Below are 20,078 nucleotides of genomic sequence, written 5' to 3'. Positions count from 1 at the left end.
CCCGGACTAAGCCACTTGGAGTTCCAGCCGGACCACTTCCTATTTCAGACGAAGGCACTTCCAGTTTCTGCCGCACTGCTTCTGCCACTGCCCGTCTGGAGCAAGTCACTTCCTGTCCCCAGTGGCCCACTCAGCGTCAGACCAAATCCACGCCGTGCCCCGACCGGTTCGTATCTTGCTATGGGCCACTGACAAAACAGGACACTTCTTCTCATGGCGGCTGTCATGACCCAACCACCCCAACATGGCCGGAGGACGTACGAGGGGGCCCGGGGCAGGGCAGAGAAGGAGGCCCCGCTGCCCACGCCCGGAGAGCTGGGGTGGAGTGCCGGAGCCTTCCCCATTAAGGCCCCCATTTTTGGCAGACTGAGGGGAGGGTCGGTGAGAGAGGTCAGAAGAGGGGGCCGAGGGCACGAATGCTTACATACCCCCACCCGGGGGAGATGGGAGAGGCGGAGGAAAGAAGCCAAGAGGGTAAGAGGAGGCGTAGGGAGGGGGGTGCTAGGGAAGAGGAACAGACCTAGAGGCAGAAGAGACAGAGACAGAGAGAGAATAAGAGAGAGAAGAGACAAGAAGAGAAAACCAGTGAGAGGCAGAAAGGAAGGGGTGCCAACAAAAGACAGACTGTTCCCGCCCCTGGCTCTCGGCGTGTGAGGGGCACAGGGATCGCCGGGTCGCGGTCAGGAGAGGAGGCTGGGTCCCTGCCCCCTCCCCAAGGAAAGAGGACCCAGGAGCACAGAGACGGAGAGGGGGCTCACGTGGCCAACCGAGGGCAGGAGTCTTAAGGAATCCTAACAGTGGAGGAGAGGGCGACAACAGCCAGGAGCACAGGAGCTGGGGGTGGGGGGGTGGGGGGGCGCAGAGGGGTCGAGGAGATGCCAGAGGTGGCCCTCCAACCGTGACTTAAACCGGAGGAGCACCCGAGAAGGCTGATCCAGGAGAGCCGGGAGGAGAAGCCCTCATACCTTGTAGTAGATGTTTGGAGGGCTCTGGGGGGGCCCCATCCTGCACGATGTACACAGGGTGCCCGTAGTCACCACTCACCTTCTCATAGTGGGGACAGAACGGGGCGTCTGCAGCCCCTCCACCCCGTAGAGCTATCCCTAGCTCCCCAGGCTCGGCCTCCCGAGGTCCCATCACAGCGCCACCCCCCAGGCCCAGAGACCCTCCCCTCCCGAAGGAGCCGGGACCAGGGTGGCGACTCTCCGAAGGCTTGGCCCGCCCGTCCTCCGCCAACACATGGCGCCCCCAGCCCCTGCCACGCCCAGCAACAGCAGCGCCAGCCCCCCCGCGGCCCCGGCCACCGCGGGCATGCTGGGAGGGGGCAGGGGGCCTTCAGCACCCCGGGAGGTTGCATTGCTGGTGGGGTCACCTGGCAGGGAAGGGGTGAAGGAGGAAAGAGGGGGAGGGGCTGAAGGAGCCACCTGGGCCTCCGGACACCCGGCCTCGGGGGTCCCCGTGGGTTTCCCCGACAGCGCCCGAGCCCCCTGGGGACCCCGCCTCCCCTTCCCCCCGAAATCCCACTCAGAATCCAGGTGGGTCCAGCCCTTCAGCTGGGCGCGAAGCAGTCTTCCCCCACTTCTCTGACTGCACTGATTGAAACACTGGCTCGGGTAATTACTTCTAATGAGTCTTTTCCTCACTCGGCTCCACTCCCCTCCCACCCTCCCATCCCCTCTTCTGTTTCCTGTATCACTCCCCCCCCAAAAAAAAAAAAAAAACAACAAAAACTGAAGGCGGAGGGAGAGGGTGAAGGCGGGCAGCTGGGGTCTGAGAGCAGAGGAGGTTGGGGTGGGGGGGGGGGGAAGGCAGGAGACTGGACCCCCGGTTCCTACCTGGCATGTTCTCCTTCCCGGGCTCCAGGCTGTGAGCTGCCCCCCGGTCTCTCTCCATGGGCATCTCAGACACAGGCTTTCTGGGGGCAGCCCCTCCTCGGGGGCCTGGAAATGGGGGAGACCCGACAGCAGGGGCTGAGACGGCAGCCCCCGGACCCTGACGGTGCTGCCCCAACCTCCCTCGGCTCCTAGGAGGTGCGCCCCGGCCCCCCCCCCCCACTCACTCTGTCCTACTCGGAGAAGCACCTTCATGCCCCGAGTGAGGCATACACCTCCCTGCAAGCTCTCCAGGCCTTCCCGGGTCCCATCCGACGTGGCTGGGAGAGAAGAGTCAGACGGAGAAGTTGGCACTCCAGAGTCGAGCCCCTCTTCCGCCCCCCATTCCCTGGCCCTGACACCACCCCGGGGGGCATCAGGGGTCTCTCTCGGCTCCTCCCCTGCCCCTCAGTCTTGGGGTTGGGTGGGGGAGAGCCTCCCCGCGGACCCCGCCCTCCGCCCAGCAGTACCAATGATGTAGTAATCGTGGTGTGAGCGGAACTCGTGGCCCCAGAGGTTAGGGCTGTACTCCTGGAACTTGATGGTGAAGCGGAGATCCAGGTCCGGCCGGTCACAAGTGAGAAGCAGGTTTGGGGCAGGGGGGGCCTCGCAGCGCCGGCCCTGGGCACCCCCTACCAGGTACAACTTGTAGAACTCGTAATTAGGAGAGGAGTGGGGGCCAGGAGGCCGGGCCCGGGGGCAGAGAAGGTCAAGCCGGTCCCCGATCTGAGGGTAGAGCACGTAACCCCCCTCTGCCTGGAATCTGTCAGGAGGGCGAGGTGGACAAGGAGAGGTGTTAAAGGTCTGGCCCCAGAGCTTTGCCTCCCTCACCCCACATCCCTGGCAGGCCGGCCTTCGCCTTCGTCTGAGTGGAAAGTCTGTTCCGACGGGGCAGGCGCTAAGGGCTCGGAAGCGGTGGGAGGCCAGGCTCACAGGTCTCTAGGCCCTCGGTGCCCAAATGCACTCTCCAGCCCGCCCTCACCACATGCACACTGTCATCTCTCCTCCATCCACTAGCCCCGTTGCCGTGGCAACAGGATGCCAGTACCAAGGAGCTGGCCTCTCTGGAACCACACAGCCCACCCATCCAGGTGATTTCACTATTGCACGGCCATGGGGGCAGAGCCTCCCCTCCCCCAGGCCACCGCTGAATTTGAGGGATCTCAGGGCAAGGGAGGCACCAGGGGTGGGTCGGGGGGGGGAATCCAGACCAGCCTCCCAAGTCAGCCAGGGGACGCGCCAGGAGTTAAAATGCCTGGCCTGGCCATGGCCCTACGTGAGGCTAACGGGAACCACGGTCTGGGGGCCAGGTGCCCCAGACACCCCCCTGCTCAGTCACCCCTCCTCCTCCAGGTCTCGGACTTCCCAGGGAAAGTGCCTTATTGCTGTGGAATTCAGGGAGTTAACCTTTCTAACCACAGCCTAGAGCCCACATCTCCCTCAACCCAGCCATCCACTGGCCCAGCACTGCCACTTGCCAACGCCTGTGACCCCTCCCTGTGCATTAACGGCCACGAGGTCTCAGAGCTGGGTCCCCGGGGACCGCTGCTCATTATCTTCCCAGACTCCCAAAGGACCCACCCCCTCCCCGCCAACATCCCAAAGAGCCCCCAGAACACCGTACCCCCCCCCTTTCCTCAACCCTATCAGAATAAGCCTAACTACTTCCTCAGGCTGCACCTGATACTCAAACTGCAGCTGGGAGTTTGGTGGGTAGGAGCCGGAGAAAGACATTTGAGATTATACCCCAAGAGACATAGCAGGGAGGGAGGGAGGGGAGGCCGGGAAGTCAGAGAACACAACCAATAATTCTAGTTCTCCTCTAATGAGCAGTAATACGTTCAAACACCTTACCTCTAATCCTCATAAAAGGTGTCAGGGTGTGGAGACTACAGACTCAGAAAGGTTAAGTGGCCCAAGGCCACACAGCGGAAAGCAGCGGAGCTCGGATTAAGACCTCGGATCTGATGGGCTCCGAAGCCGACCCCCTTCCCTTGGCCTCACACAGGCTCCCCAGGGAGGCAGGAAGTTTTCAAACCACAGAACTTTTGCCCAGCGGGAGTGGGAATCTGCATGGAGGCCAGGGTCCTAGATGAACCTCCCAGGGGTTCTGTCTTACCCTGTGTGATGAGAAGCTTCATGTGACCCCTGGCCTTTTTTCAGAGCGAAGCAAGCATGCCAAGGAACAGAGGGGTCTGATGGAAGAGTTTGCAACACAGATTGGGGGGGGGGGTGTGGTGTGGCAAAGGAGTCCTCAGGACTCCAGATGCAAGAGAAAGGAGGCTTTAGGGGGCTCCAGGCTTCTTCCAGAAAAAAAAAAGTCTCCAAGCCAGGAAGGCAGGAGTATCTTCTGGTTTGGGGACTGGATCCGCCAAGGGCTCACTGACCCTCTGGCTGTGGACAAGAGTTAGGGGACTGACGGTGTGGACAGAGTCGAGAAGCCTTGGGTGAGCTGTCCCCCGGAGCCCCCAAACTGAGCCCCCTTCCTTCCCGTCGCCGAGTCCCTTCTGGGGAGGGAGGCACCCTGCCCCTTCCCCAGCGCGCTCAGCGGCACCTACTCGGCGGCTCTCCGGAGAGCTGACATTAACCAGGCTCCCTCCAAGCCCAGCCCCCGACAGGACACGCGTCTTTCACAAACCCAAATAACCACTCCACTACCCTCCCGGCGGCTACCCGTGAACTTTGCGATCCTTGCCCCCTGTGGGGTCTTTCCAACTCCCGACACATGGCGATCACCACCCACATCCAGCCGTGTCTGTTGGCGACCCAGGAGTCTGGCTCCCAAGATCACCTCTGTCTCGTTACCCATCGGCTCGCATCAGAGCACTGGCACCCTCCCTCCAGCCTCCTCCCAGCTGAGAGAAGCCAGCTCCCCACCCCGAACCCCCGAAGCTTCCCTACTCCCTGCCCGAAGGGTGTGGGGTCTCCCCAGCCCGGGGCCACTCACCTCTTATTCGCCGAATTCCAGTAGACAGGCTCCAGGCTGAGCCCAGACACCAGCCCCAAAACGCCGAGCAGCAGCAGGGCCCCGACTCGCACGCCCCCCGGCCCAGAACGGGGGGCCCCCATGACCCCCGCCAAGGCCTGGGGGGGGCGGGGCACCAACTCCCCAAAGTCGCTCCACCCCCCCTGCGGTGCCTGCCTCGGCTGCCCCGGCGATCCGGCCCCGACCACCCCGGTGGCGGCCGCCCCCCTGCTCCCACGCGGACCCGCTTCCTGCTCTGCCCGCGCCCCTGCCGCGGAGCGCTCAGCCCGCTAGAGCCCTCCCGGGGCCGCCTGCAGGCGCCCTACGCCCCCGGCCCACCGCTCCAGCGCCCGGGATCGCAGCGCCGGCCTAAGTGGGGGACTGGGGCGGCCGGGGGGCCGGGCGGGGGCGGCATGGGGCGCCGCCGAGGGAGCGCGGGAGGGGCGCGAGCCGGAAGCCCCAGCCTCGCCGGGATTGAGGGCAGCGGGCTAAGGGAGGAAACCAGTCCCGAGCCCAGGAGGGGGGAGTTAAAGGAGTGGCGGGGAGGGGGAGAGGCTGGCGGAGGGAAAAAGCGGAGCTGGAGCGCGCGGCGGGAGCGGGGCGGCAGGGTAGCCCGAAGACAACGCCCACCACGCCGCCCTACACCATCGCGCAACCTTCCCGCCCGCCCCGCCGCCGCCGCCGCCGCCGCCGCCGCCGCGCCCCGCCGCCCCGCCCCGGCCGCCCGCGCGGCCCCCCGCGCCCCCTTTGTCCCAGCCGCCCCCCGCCGCCTCTCCCCCGCCGGCCCCCGGGCCGCCGAGCGGCTGGAACCTTCCGCTCTCGGATCCAGAAGGCCCTCGCCCTCGCCACCCGGAGGAGCCGGCCCCACGTGGCTCCCGCAGCCGCCGCCTCCTCCCCCAGCCGGAGCGCCGCCGCGGCTCCCGGCGGGTCCTGGAGAGAATAGTAATAACCTTGAAGGCTCCGCACTTTGCGAAGTGGGCTGAGTTGGCCGTCGCGACTACCTGTGTCGAGTGGGAGGGGCAGAGCCGCAGGCTCCCCATTGCTGGGGGGGGGGGGGGGGAATAGAGAAACTGAGGCTCGGGAGGCCCGTGACTTGCCAAGGTCACACGGGGAGTCTGGGGTAAAGGCGGAAACCCAACCCAGGTCGCTCAACTCCTCCTCCTGGGTCGTTGTTTTTGTTTTTGTTTTTTGGTCCCGGGGCTCCTGGGCCCTCTCCTGTTACCTGGGATTGGGTGGAAGGCGAGGGTTTAAGGGGGTAAACTCGGGCCCTTCTTGGACGGCTGTGGGGAGAAGCGGGGCTGGGGGAGGGAAGGGAGTACCTTTCCCCAAACCCACAGTCAGCCGGAAGGGCTGTTTCCAATTATCCCTGGGGGAAGGGAAGAGGGTTTGCCTTTTGGGTGTAAGAACCCCTCCCTCGCTTTCAGCATCTCTGGGCAGAGGGTGACATTCCTCTCCCTCTGCCGTCACAGGCCCCCAGTCCCTTCCCTCTGATGGTGAGGGTCCCAAAGCAGATCCCCCGCTGACAGTCTCTTCAGAGCCCCCTTCTCAGTGTCTGGCGAGGGAGGGGGTGGGGCGGAGGCACCGCCTGAAATAACATACTCCCCCCCCCACCCCAACCCCCAATCAAGCGGATGGATGGAGAAGCGGGACCAGGGATAGCTGCCCAATGGAAGACTCCCGCCCTTGTCCCGCATCTATCCGAAAACGGAATGTGACGCCTGCGGTTTCTCGGGAGGCACCTTTACTCTTTCGTATGGTGTCCTTGACTCTGGCCACTCAGTCGCCTGCCTCCTGGGGGAGTCCAGGGGAGAGGCGGGTGCTCCTGCTCCCCTTCCCCCAGAGCTGAGTAATGGTCCCTCTGCTGCCGGATGGTGGTAAACAGTGTCGAGCGCGAGTGAGCGGGTGTCTTGTCTGTCACCGTCTGCACAGTCTCACGCAGTCACACCCAACAGTCTGACACACCGCTCCTGCCACTCCTGCTCAGCCACCGCTCACCCTGACCCCTGCCGCCCCCACCTTGGGACCGAGATTCAAACAGGTTCCCCCCCTTCAGTTTACCGAGTTGCCTAGCAACCGGCCCAGTCAATGGCACGAAGCCCCCACACCCACTCCCTTGACTTCACACCGAGCCCCCGCAGCCCCATTGGCTCCCGCCTAGTCCCACCTCTCAACCCCGGGGTCGGTGTCGGGAAGGAGCCGCCAGCCCCCACCGCTGCTGGACAAGGGGGCCCACCTGTACCCCACCCGGCCCCATCCCCAGCATTTGCCTCCCCCCAAAGACACAAAGACTCTGGTACCATATAAAACCTGTTGTATATCAACTCGCCCCCCACCTTCCTCTGTCCCTCCCTGTCCCTGCCCGGCCCGGTGAGCGGTCAGCGACCCCGGTGTCCGGGCCCCCCCCCACACCACCAGAGCTGAAGCTGACTTTCAAAGCGGACGTGGCGCATGGAAAGCAGAGGAAGGTCCCCCCGCTGCTCCCCTTCGTCCTCACTGTCCGCGGGCTCCGGAAAACACGCGCTGAACCCGACGCGGTGGCCAGCAATGGCAGGCTGGGGTTGCAGGGCTGCAGGGAGAGAGGAACAGGCAGCGCCTGTCAGCATCCTGAGAGAGGATGCCTGTTCCCTCGGCACCCCCCGTCCCTCCCCAGCCACGAGCCCCAAGATCTGTGGCATTAACCGACGACCTCACTCCGTTGGTGCAGTCCTTCTGGGGCAGAAAGAAACCTCAGCACTGGCTCCGGCTTCCCCCTCGCGTCCGGCCCCGCTGGTGTCCCACACGGACACCGCCCCGTTGGTGCTTCCGCTCACTAAGAACTGCCCAGTCCCTGGGGAGAAGGAGGAAGCCTGTTGACTCGGAAGTCATCACCCCCGGGGGCAGGAACCCCTCACGGCCAGGGGCTGGGACCTACGGCTGGGCTCTGACATCCCCGGGGCACTGGGACCCTGGGCAGGAAGGACTCGGTCACTCACGGGTCCAGATCGAAGTAGACGCGCTGAATTGGTGGTCACCTCTCGACTCGGTGACCACAGTGGATGACCGGGCTGCCGGAGATCCCAGCACAGAAGCTCAGCATCCTGAAGACACAGACCAGGGGCCTGGAGTCCATTCCCCCTCCCGCACGAGATGTCCCCGCTTCCCCCAAGGTTTGCAGACACTCCCTTAGCTGCATCCCACGTCCGACCCCGACACATCACAGACTGCATCCCCATTGCTGCCTTCTGTGCACCCTCTTTGGGATCTCAGGACGTGACCCCTACCTTGCGGGCTCCTGAGAAGAAGCGGTTGCCGTCGGGTGTGAAAGCAAAGGTGAGTGACGCCTCCTTGGTGTCCTCCAGCAAGGCAAGAGGGGAGCCGTCGGTCACAGGCATACAGACCCAGGGACACGGCCGTAGGAGCCACAGGCATAGAGCGGCTGGGCTGGGCTGAAGGCTATGCAGGAGATGATGCCACTCTGGCCCTGCTTTTTTGCTAGAAAGGGACGGAACAAAGTGGGGACAGGGCCAAGGACACCGGACATTAACCGGGCCGATCAGGGACGCATCTCTGTCTCTTGTTCCACGTGCAGGGAACCAGTGCCTCCCCTGTCCGTCTGCCTCAAGCAGGCTAAAGATCCCTGATGCTCCCAGATCCTTCTATCCCCGCAAAAGGACCTAAACTTCTTCTTCAAGACTTATTCTTCCTTCTCAAATCTGTTTCTCCTCGAAGGGATGGAAACCTAAAGGCTTATAGGAAACGAAATCCGCCTCACTTCCAATTTCCCAGAGAGACCAAGATTTTAGAGATCAAGAGGCACACGGCTGACAGGGCACGGGCTCAGGAGTGAACCAGGTTGACCTTGGGAGAGTGTCGCCCCCTCCCTGAATCTGTTTTCTCCTCTGCCCCACCGAGTACGACCTGCCTCCCTGGGGCTTGTACTGAAGACGACATGATGGGCCCGGTCCCCCGCGACTCACACGAGGCCCCTCTGCACGTGGCCGTGTCCTCCCCCTTCCCTCCTCCCCCTGGGAGGCACAGATGCTCACCAAACGTTGCTCTGACCCTCGCAGTCACGGCCAGGCCGGGCCGTGGAAAAGAACAGCACTGTCCTGTTTGAAGCACAGAAGAGGCTGGGAGCCGTCCGGGGAGAAGGCAGAGGCGAGTGGGCTGTGCCGTCAGCCTCGTCCTAGAGGCAGGAAAGAAGCCGTGCAAACAGCCTCAGTGGCCCCCGGGAAGGAGCCTGGGCGAGGACGAAGCCCTGGGACGGGCGAGGGAGGCCCTACCAGGTGGTGGTAGGCACGGAAGGAAGCCCGGAGCTGTCCGGTGAATGCATCCCAGATGTGAATGGGGTTCTCCCCGGCTGCTGCTGGCCACGCTGTAGAGGACACGGACACTGAGGCCCCGTGCTGTCGAAGGAAGGGGAGGAAGCCAACTGGCCGGCCCTCTCAGCCCGCATTGAAGGGTACAGCAGCCTTCCCTCCTCCCGAGCCCCCTGCCAGTCCCTAGCTCGCTCTCCGCTCTCCGTAGAGGATCCCCTTGAAACTTGTGGTGGAGGGGGGGGAGGGACGATGAGAGGGGAAGGCGGAGGGGAGGCAAAGGACATCACTTACTAGGAGGTGTCTGGCTCGGCTGAAGACATCAGCGAATACCAGCAGTAATCGTAGATGGTGTCACCTTCCACCATTCGAAGGACGGGGGCCTGGACAGAGATGCAGGAACGCCTGGGTCACGGGCAGGAAAGGGAGGCAGACTCGTGCTACGGAAGCTTTATGCCAAAGGGGGACTGTCTGTCGGCACTTAACCGGGGGGGAGAAGGCAGATGGTGTCGATACGAAGAACAGAATCCTGATCTCAACGTTCAAGGATCAGCTCAGACTGTCGTGTCAGATTTGGGCCACCAAATGCCATACAGACTTCTTCTTTTGCTTTTTAAACACTTAAGAAGAAACAAGCCTGGTGACTCAGTTGGTTGAGCCTGCATCTGACTTCAGCTCAGGTCATGATTTCACAGCTCATGAGTTCGAGCCCCACATCAGGCCCTCTGCTGTCAGAGGGGAGCCCGCTTTGGAGCCTCTGTCCCCCTCTTTCTCTGCCCCTTCCCTGCTTGTGATGTCTGTCTCTCTCAAAAAATTCTTAAACTTTATTTTTTTAATTTTTTTTTTGAGAGAGGGCATGAGCGAGGGGCAGAGAGGGAGAGAGAGAGAGAGAGGGAGAGAGAGAGAGAGAAGCAGGTCTTATGCTCACCCAAAATGGAGCTCAAACTCACAAGCCGTGAGATCATGACTGAAGCCGAAGTCTGATGCTTAACCAACTGAGCCACCCAGGTGCCCCAAAATACATAAGCTTAAAGAAAAAAAGGAAGGAAAAAAGAAAAGAAAAAGAGAAAAGTAAAGAAACAAAACTACAACCAACCATTGATACCAATATTTACTGAGCACCTACTAGATGCCATTAGATCCTTTAAAAATTGTATTAAACAGTCCAAACATGCAAAGAAGTATATTTAAAACTTCCTGTGACTCCTCCACCCAGCTAAAAAAGGAAAATACAAGACAGTTAAAACTTCTTCCCAAGGACACCCTCCCTCAGAGGTATTCGTGCATCTCTTTAGAAATGTATTCATACAGGGGCGCCTGGGTGGCGCAGTCGGTTAAGCGTCCGACTTCAGCCAGGTCACGATCTTGCACCCCGTGAGTTCGAGCCCCGCGTCAGGCTCTGGGCTGATGGCTCGGAGCCTGTTTCTGATTCTGTGTCTCCCTCTCTCTCTCTGCCCCTCCCCCATTCATGCTCTGTCTCTCTCTGTCCCAAAAATAAAAATAAAAAAAACGTTGAAAAAAAAGAAATGTATTCATACAAGAAACACCCAGACGACGACGTTGTCTACCACGGTCTTTCGTGGCCTTTACCTTTAATACCGATGGTACCAGACCTTTTGCATCCCTTTGTGACTGGGGGATTTCACCGCAGAGACACGCTTAGCTCTAACTCAGGCACCTTCACCGCTGGGCAGCACCCCCACTATCCTTCTCTGCTGACAGTCACCCACGTTTTTCCGTATGTTGGGTGGAGGGCTTTGAACATTCTGGTGCGCGTGTGGGAGGGCCTCTCCGCAGCTTCTGCCAGCTGACCGGGCTCTATGGCACCCACTCTGCCAACTCTGCCGGATGGGGTCACCCGTTGGCCCAGAGGGATCATCCGATTCACTCTCCCACCGCCGCTATGCGGCGTGCAAGGGAGTGCCCGTGGCCCCTTGGTGCGGCCAGACCTCCAAGTCTTTGTCAATAGAAGGCTGTGCTGGCGCCTGGGGGGCTCAGTCGGTCGGGTGTCCGACTTCAGCTCAGGTCACGATCTCACGGTCCGTGAGTTCGAGCCCCGCGTCGGGCTCTGCGCTGACGGCTCGGAGCTCGGAGCCGCTTCGGGTTCTGCGTCTCCCTCTCTCTCTGCCCCCCCCCCCCCCCGCTCGTGCTGTCTCTTTCTCTCTCAAATACAAAATAAACATTTAAAAAAACTTATTTTTAAAGGCTGTGAAGTAGAATTTCACTGGACTACGAAGTTGCCTTTCCCCCATGACCACTGGGGTCAGACGTTCACCTACGTTCAGTATTCGCTTAAGCACACCTCTTCGTAAGTTCTGCTCACTTTTCCAAGTTACTGGCTTCTCCTTACGGATCGGAAGGGAGTCTTTCAATCATCTGGGTAACAGCCCTTTGTCAGTTATTTGCTGGCCCTCGGCGCGATGTCACGCACCCATGCCCTCAGCCCCCGCTCCGAACACACACGTCAGGCCGCCTGGCACAACGCTCCGCTCACACATCCCACGGGCACCTCACACTCGGCTTGTCTGTGACAGACCCGGCTTCCGCCTCCTTCAAACCTACTCCCCCACCCCCCCACCCCCACCCGGGGCTCCACATCCAAGTGTGGAAGCCGCAAATCTGAGCGGCAGCCTTGACCATTCCTACCCCTCACCCACTTTCCACTCCTGGTGCAGCCCGCGCAAGACCAAGTAACGGCCGGCGATCCAAAATCTTGCCCGGTCCGCCGCCCCGGGGTCTCTTGAACGTGTCCACACCCTTTCGTTGCCACCAAAGCCACCGCCTTCCTGCCAGCATTTGTGCGAGTCTGCGTGTTCTCCGGGCCTCCCCGCACCGCCGCACCCCAGCCTGCCCGCCCGTTCTCCACGCTGCAGCCACGTGCGGGCCGCGGAGACCTCATCGGGCTGGAATCCGGCCCTGCGTCACTCTCCTGCTTAAAACGTTCAGTGACTCCGGGTAACCCTCAGTATGAGACCCGATCTCCTTACCAGGTGTTGGCCCCTACCCACCTCTCATGGCGCACCCCTCCGTACTCACCCCTTTAGAATCTCCACATCCCGGTGGGACTCCCAGCTCCCAGAAGGTGCCGACGTACCGTACTCCCGATCTACAGGCTTTCACACACGCCAGCATCCAGGTCTGGAATGTTCCTCCTTCGCTCCCCTCAACAATTCCTCCTGGCTGAATGCCGATCACGCTTCCGGTCTCTCAGAGGCGTCTTCCCCTGCGAAGCCTTCCCTAACCCCTCTTGCGGAGCAAGGAGCCCCGCTCCGTGTTCCTACAGCCCTCTGCCCCTCGCCCTGCATCGTACCCATCTGAGGAGGCAACAATCACACCTGTCCGGCTCACCACGTTTTCCCCAACACCTAGCGTATCATCGGCAGTCAGAAAGAAATGTTCTGATGGGCGAAGAAGAGAAGACAGTTCCAGTAACATTAGGCCCCCAATAGTGACCTGACTTAAAGCGGGGACAGTGGAGTAGGGAGAAGCAGATGGAACCGAGAGATAAGGGGACTCGATGGGGGGAGACGGGGGGAAGGGTCAGGGAAAATGAAAGGATGAGACCAGCCTTCTGGTCTGGATACCTGACGTCACCACGACAGGAGAAAGACTTGGGGTGCAGCCCATGTCCTTGGTGAATGAGGGAGAGCCAAACGGCACAAGCCTCAAAGGAAAAGTTTTCACAAGAGACAGCGCGAGTGTCTGGATGCAGCATTTGGGGGATGAGGACAGCCCCCCTCCAAACCTGAGATACGCAGGCTCCCCTGGGCAGGGCTACAGGGAGCGAAAGCCTCGGGCAAGGGCCCCAGGGCAGGGACAGAACTCAGGACCGAGGCTGGGGAGTTAGGGATAGGAGTTCCAGAAAGCTCCGTGAAAAGGCACAGAAGGGAGGAGAGGAATTAAGAAAGCATGCCGGGAAGAAGAAACAGGTGCGTGGAGGGAGGGGCGCCTGGGTAGCTCAGTTGGTTAAATGTCCCGTTTCGGCTAAGGTCATGATCTCACAGTTCGCGGTTCAAGCCCTGCGTCTGAGCTGTCAGCGCAGAGCCTGGAGCCTGCTCGGATTCTGTGTCTCCCTCTCTCTCTGCCCCTCCCCTGCTCGCACTCCATCTCTCAAAAATAAATAAACACTAAAAAAAAAAAAAAAAAAAAAGAAACAAGTGTATGGAAATACTCAAAAGTGACCTCCTCCCATTTCCCCACCTACACTAACTGTATCCATTTCCAAATCCTAAACTTGCAGACACATGAAGTGTAATCATCTGATGCGTGCACTTGTGATACAACTCGTACACTCACACGGCTAACAGTAGTTTAAAAAAAAAAAAAGCAGAAGAGCTTTTGAAAACAGACTGGGTATCTGTCTACAAGATGTAGAACAAATATTGATACTTTTGACCTAGAGTATTTCTTACTCATCAAATTTCTCTTAGGAAAAGAATCTCCGTCAAAGCACATGAAGACGTTCACTGAATAATTTAGGATACAAAAATCCTGGAAACAGCCCAAATGCCCAAAGCAGGGGAATAGGTATGAAAATCATCAATCGCGGGCACTCGGTGTAGTCTCATACACCATTAAATACGGTAACTATGGAGACCGAAGCACCACGGAAATCACTTAGGAGACGACTGTTAACGAAACAAAAAAGCAGCGTACAAAACCATCTACAGTAGGAACACAACCACATAAAAAGCCTCCGTACTGTACAGGCCGAAAGAAGAGGGGATAATTTAAAGGCTGAATTTTGTAGAGTGGTGGCTGATGATGCCTTTTCTCTTTTACCATTCCCGTTTTTCTTAAACGAGTGGTGCAATAAATTCTCAACCTGCCACGCTTCCAGAAGCTCTTCTAACGACCCCTGCTCCTGAGCTCTTTCGGGACGGCCCACCATGCCCACCCGGCCCCCGAGACAACACCTGCAAGAACCGGGCCTGGAGCGCCCCGTATGTCGCACAGAGATCGCCAACAGGGGCGGCCTCTGCCTGTTAGGTGAGCGACCAAGCCGTCCCCGGGACTGGGCCCCCATCTTCGAGGCGGCCGTCACCACTTTCTCTCGTCACCACTTTCTCTCGTTCTCCTCCTCCCCAGGGCACACCTCAGGGACAGGAGGGAGCGGGTGAGTGTCAACCTTGCTCACGGTAGCCATTTCCAAATCTTTTCGCTTCCCCGAACTCCAGCTTCTCCGCATTTAAAAAATATATATTTATTTATTTTGTGTATGTGAGTGAGAGAGAGAGAGAGGGAGGGAGAGAGAGAGACAGAGAGACAGAATCCCAAGCAGGTCCCATGCTGTCAGCTCAGAGCTTGACTCCAGGCTCCATCCCATGAACCACTAGATCGTGACCTGAGCCGAAATCAAGAGTCAGATGCTTAACCAAGTATGCCACCCAGGCGCTGCCTTAAGCTCTTTTTTAAGATTTTACTTTTAGGGGCGCCTGGGTGGCTCAGTCAGTTGAGCGTCCGACTTCAGCCCAGGTCATGATCTCACGGTCCGTGGGTTCGAGCCCCGCGTCGGGCTCTGTGCTGACAGCTCGGAGCCCGGAGCCTGTTTCAGATTCTGTGTCTCCCTCTCTCTCTGACCCTCCCCTGTTCATGCTGTGTCTCTCCCTGTCTCAAAAATAAATAAACATTTTAAAAAAAATTAAAAAAAAAAAGATTTTACTTTTATTTTAGAGACAGCGCACGCGCGAGAGCAGGAGAGAGGGGAGGGATGGGAGAGACAGGAAGAGAAAGTGGGAGGAGAGAGAGAGAGACAGAGAGAGACAGAGAGAGAGAGAGAGAGAGAGAGAGAGAGTCTTAGGCAGGCTCCAAGCTCAGCATGGAGCCTGACTTGGGGCTCAATCCCATGACCCTGGGATCACGACCTGAGCCAAAATCGAGACTCACATACTCAACCGACTGAGCCACCCAGGTGCACCTTAAGATTTTATTTTTCAGTGATCTCAACGCCCAATGTGGGGCTCGAACTCACGACCCCGAGATCAAGGGTCACCATGCTCTACTGAGCCAGCCAGGAGCCCCAGCCGTACTTCTTGCCACCACGCCGGCCCCCCACCTTTCTGTCACCCTCTCTGATTCGGGAGACCGATTCACTGCCTCGCTCCCCGCAGATGCTCCTGTCACCGCACCCTCTCTGGCCACCGTCTCCCACCCGGCCAGGTAACTTGCTCTCTTTCCACCACGACAATTATCCCGCTTCATCAAAAACACATTTGCGATCCGCCTCCTCGTCTGCTTTCCGTCCGAGTCCGCCGCCACACGGATGCCCCCGCAGACGCTCTCGAGACACCCGCCTTTCTCGGCCGGCAAACCCCAGCCACACCAGCCTCCTCTGCCACGCTCGACCCAGCTCACACCCGCCACCGGTGTTCACCGAATACAGAACAGGCGCTGGTTCGCACACGTTCCGCTAACTCTTTTACTGCTCCCGACGGCTGTGTGGGGTGGGTGCTGTTGCTGTCATCCTCATGTCACACACAGGAAAAACAGGGTCGATTCGCTTGCTGGGAAGCGACGCACAAGGAAGTTAACAGATCTCACCTTAAACGGACGGCAGCAAATTCCTAGCGGGCGCTGAGCACGGAACAGCCACGTTACCGCATTCCTTGCCGGTCTGGATCTTCGACTCGCCGGGACCCGTCATCCCGCCTCCTGCTCTCTCCCCACAGAACCCCTTCCTTCAGCAGGTCAGCTCCCTCTCTGCTTCCCTGAGAAGCCAAGAGAGGAGACCCAGAAACCCTCCGACCCCCAAACGGCTGCCTCTCTTCCTACCTAGAGAGAGTGTTCCCCACCGAACCAAGTCCTCTGATGGGCTCCGGATCCTGTCCTCGGCCAGCCTCTCGGGGACCTGTTACCCCCCTCTCCCCTTCAGCATCAATTCCTCCGTGTCTACGGGGTTATTCCTGATGCTGCAGAAGCACCCCGCGAACCCTTCTCTGGCCCCACATTCCCTCTGGCCACCATTCCGTTTCTCGACACCCTTCCACAAGAAAGCTCTCCAAAGAACTGTCTGTACCTCCTCCTCTACCCGCTCTACCTGGGCTCCTGCCTCCATTGCTTTTCTCAAAGCGCTCCCGCTAAGGTCACTAACGCCTTCCGCCATTCTCTGCGTCTCGCCCTCAGCAGCATCAGGCCTGACCCTGCCTCGGCCTCTGCCATCCGTCCTGCACGCCACCCCCATCTGCTTGAGCGCTCCGGGCTCTGTGTGAGCCTCCTCCTCCTCCAGCCACACGGTCCTGACACCGAATCATTCACAAGATGCCAGATCCCGTCCACGTGCTCCTCCACTTCCCAAAGTACATCCCAGCCCCGGCTTCTCCCCTAGCTTCACATTTCACACAGACCTAAAAACGCTTCACTTGTCCGAGGCCTCCTCCTATCTGTTTCCTCCTCTGAGTAAATCGTACCACTGTCCCCCGGGCTGCGAGAATCTGGACGTCGCCAGTGATCGCTTCCTTCCCTGTACCGTCCAGGTCCTACAAAATACACTTCAGACCCACCCACACCTCTCCATGTCTCCTGCCACCGCCTGGCCCCGGCCACCACCGTCTCTCACCTGGACCGTGATAAACGCATCCTGATGGATCCCCGATTTCACTCTTGCTCACCACAATCCGCTCTCTAAACTTTGGCCATCCCTTCACTCTTCTGTGTGTGTGTGTTTTTACATTTATTCATGCTTGAGACAGAGAGAGAGCAGAAAAGGAGCAGACAGCCCAATGCAGGGCTTGAACTCACGGACCGTGAGATCTTCACCTGGGCTGAATGAAGTCAGACGCTTAACGGACTGAGCCACCCAGGCGCCCCACACTCTTCTGTCTTAAAACTCTCCCCTGGCTTCCCAAAGAAACCCCAAATGGCCTACCCACCAGATCCAACCCGATATGGGTTGTGGAATCCGTCCTCACCACACTCTCCCCCTCACTGGCCTCAGTCCAGGCACACTGGCCTACTTTCCGTTCCTTGAACACACAAAGCTCCCTCTTAGCCCTGGGCCTCTGTAAAATCATTGCCTCTTCCCGGGACGTTCTTCACATAACCGACCCCATCACCCTTCACGTCTCAACTCAACCGTCTCCTGCTCAGAGCTCCTTCCTGACCAGTTTATCTCAAGTGGTCTCCTCTAGGGGCACCTGGCTGGCTCGCTTAAACGTCTTGATCTTGGCCCAGATCATGATCTCACAGTTCATGAGTTTGAGCCCGCGGTCGGGATCTGCACTGACGGTGCGGAGCCCACTCGGGCTTCTTCTCTCCTTCTCCCAGCCCCTCCTCCACTTGTGCACGCTCGTGCTCGAGCTCTCTCCCTCTAAATAAACTTAAAATACATAAGTAAGTAAAGTGGCGTCCTCTGGTTACTTCCTCCTCGTTCTATTTATTTCCTTCACACCACTTGCTATCCTTTATAACGAACTTCCTCGTTTGTCAGTTTCCACGTTTGTCGCCTGTCTCCCACACAAGACAGCAAACCAGCTCTTCTGTCTCCTTCAGCTTTATGCCGGCACCAAATACGGTAACTGACACATTGGCAGTCGTTCAATAATTATCTGTAAGTCAACTAAATACCGCCACGACAAACCCACCGTTCTTTGATGGAAAACACACATTCACGAGTAAAGAACGGGCAAACACCACCTTAAATATCTCCGCGTCCAGGGTAGAACGTGCTACCTGTGAACGTTCGTGAAGAAACGTTCTGTTTGCGATCAGGAAACACGTGGGCTCAACTTTCTCCAGCCATGCGCAGGACTGACACGTGCAGCGTCCGGTGACGGGACAGAGGCAGCCCGTACCCTTACCATTTCTGCATATTCCAGCTGTTCCCCCTCATTGTACAGCTCTGGGGGCAGGTTATAAATACGCAGGATGTTATCAGCACTGTTGGTCAAGATGCAGGAACCATCAGGGGCCCTAGAAATAGGAAAGAGTTAGAAAGCTGGGCAGGGCTCTATTTTCCAAGTGCCAGGCTCCCTCTGGGGGTAGGTAAGCACCCCAAGACCCCGAGAAAAGTGGAAGACACATATTTCTAGGTGAAATGCAAGCTCAGTCCAAGAGGAACTTTTACTTTCTTCCCAACTCCCACCTCGATGGGCTCTTCTCCAAGATAACTGGAGGTCTCTTTATGGTAAAAATCCTGGGCACGGTTATCCCCCAGCCCCATTACCCTTAACTTACCACTTACAGCCCTTCAAGAAGTTCTCGGGCTGGGTGCTGAACTCCGACCAGGAACCACTGAGAAATCGAGGTAGCTGGGAGAAGCTATAGCTCCAGGTGCTGGAAGGAAGATGGGGAGACAACAAGGCAAGGAGGAAACGGGCCTGGTGAAGTGGGCCCCAAGACCCGCGAAGAAGCACACATCTCACGCTCCCAATCTCCTCGGATCTCTGCGTCCACGCCGTCACCACTTACCTGAATCCCTCATCCTCCGGAGGAGCTTCCTCAGGCACACCTGCTGTGGGCTCTCCGGGCCCCAGCTCCGGCCTGTCCGTCTCTTCTGCAGGAGTGCTCACATTCTCAGAAAGTTCTGGCTCCTCGACTGGAGGGCTCGGCTCCCTAGGAGTACCGAACCCCGTTTCCGGGGGAGCGGAGATAGAAGCTGAGCCTCCCTCTCCCGTCTCCTGGGAACCGGCTGAACCGGCCTTGGGATCTGGGGACAAGCGGGGCGGCTCGTCCCCATCGGCCGGCGGTGGTACCAGTTCAGGGTCCGGGTCTTTATCCGTCAGGGAAGCTTGAGGAGAGAGGCGGGCCGGGGCGGGGGCCGGGTCCGGGTCCGGGGCTAACACGGGCGCCTCCGGCGTGTTCATGCTGCCGAGGACGCGCGGCCACACTGGCCTCGGCCGGGCAACCCTCGCCCCGCCGCAGAGTTCGCAAGGCTCCGGACGCCGAACTGGAGCACCTACCTGCGCCTGCCTCCTTCCTCCGGGAGGGGGCGGAAGACCCCGGGAAGGCGAGGCGGACACAAGGACACCAAGGTGGCAAGCTCGGCGTTCCTCAACCCGCGCGGTCCCTAAGAGCCACGCGCTCTCGCGGGATTTGGCCTCACCTTTCAATTGGACCTCCGCCTCCCGATCGGATTTCGCGGGCGACCCGCGAGAGGGGCGGGGCAAGCACGTAACAGGTCACGAGGGTTTACCGTACCCATCACGCCCTGGGGCTCCCGGTGGCTGCTGGGTGTTGTAGTCCGAAAGCTTCCGCCTCTGTTTGAAGAGCTTGAGCTCCCCCTGCCGTCTCCCTCCGTCACTCTTAAAGCACCTACTCCCCCCTCACCTCCAAGAGGGCGCTAGCGCTATACTTGATTTTGATCCTTTTGCTTCTCATTCGCCAAATTCCTCACACTTCCGTCTCTTTTCATTCATTCAGTAAGTATTTATTATTGAGCTCTTCCTTGCGACCCAGTACTGTACCAGGCACTGAGAAATACAACAATGAGTAAGATAGCAGCACAAGGGTTCTGCCCTCCCTAAAAGGCTTACGTTGCTGTGTATTTAAGGCAAGGAACACATCTTTGCAGAGAGCGGCAAGGGCTGTGAAGGAAATTAAACAAGATGGTGTGATACAGAGTATCTGAAGGAATGCGTTGGATTGGGATATTAAGGAGGTCCTTCCTAAAAAAGTGGCATTTTAGCCGATGAGAAGAAACTATCCAGCTATCTGAGAGAGGGATGACAAGTGTCTTTCTTTCTTCCACCTTCATATTTGACACAGTGGCGGGAGTCTTCCAAAATGGTTTCCACCGATTCTGCCCTCCCAGTTCTGGCTGGTCGAACTTCCCCACCCCAGTGTCAAGTAGCTGCAGCACCAGCACGACGAGAATCCTGTCTTACTCCCACCGCCCCCCGGCGAACTGCTTGCCCTTACTTGTCATGGCGACTGTCCAGCTTTGTGCCAGGAGCCTCGCGGGGGTTGCTGGGATTGGGATTTTCCCCTCCCATGTGCTCTGTCTGGCGCTAA

At 58.9% G+C, this 20,078-nt stretch overlaps 2 protein-coding genes across 2 annotated transcripts; both read right to left on the bottom strand.

Annotated features, from left to right (window-relative positions):
- Positions 1 to 554: 554 nt before the first annotated feature.
- On the bottom strand, positions 555 to 4,940 carry EFNB3 (ephrin B3). The gene is given in 7 exon segments (XM_030296918.1): positions 555 to 1,001; positions 1,003 to 1,221; positions 1,224 to 1,372; positions 1,836 to 1,940; positions 2,060 to 2,152; positions 2,342 to 2,634; positions 4,819 to 4,940. Coding segments are annotated over 7 exon segments (1,023 nt in total). The 3' UTR covers positions 555 to 959.
- Positions 4,941 to 5,126: 186 nt separating this feature from the next.
- Positions 5,127 to 20,060, bottom strand: WRAP53 (WD repeat containing antisense to TP53). Its single transcript, XM_030296282.1, is given in 23 exon segments — positions 5,127 to 5,324; positions 5,647 to 5,878; positions 6,059 to 6,116; positions 7,134 to 7,209; positions 7,211 to 7,240; positions 7,242 to 7,358; positions 7,361 to 7,402; positions 7,516 to 7,560; positions 7,562 to 7,585; positions 7,587 to 7,682; positions 7,805 to 7,834; positions 7,836 to 7,913; positions 8,097 to 8,132; positions 8,134 to 8,220; positions 8,222 to 8,307; positions 8,862 to 8,877; positions 8,879 to 9,001; positions 9,099 to 9,170; positions 9,172 to 9,190; positions 9,426 to 9,514; positions 17,927 to 18,038; positions 18,303 to 18,401; positions 18,537 to 20,060. Coding segments are annotated over 23 exon segments (2,160 nt in total). The 5' UTR covers positions 18,932 to 20,060.
- Positions 20,061 to 20,078: the final 18 nt, after the last annotated feature.

Source organism: Lynx canadensis, chromosome E1 (assembly GCF_007474595.2).
Source record: "Lynx canadensis isolate LIC74 chromosome E1, mLynCan4.pri.v2, whole genome shotgun sequence".
NCBI classification, from domain to species: domain Eukaryota; kingdom Metazoa; phylum Chordata; class Mammalia; order Carnivora; family Felidae; genus Lynx; species Lynx canadensis.
Note: the sequence above shows the minus strand (reverse complement) of the source record. Positions and strands in the feature narration are given on the sequence as shown.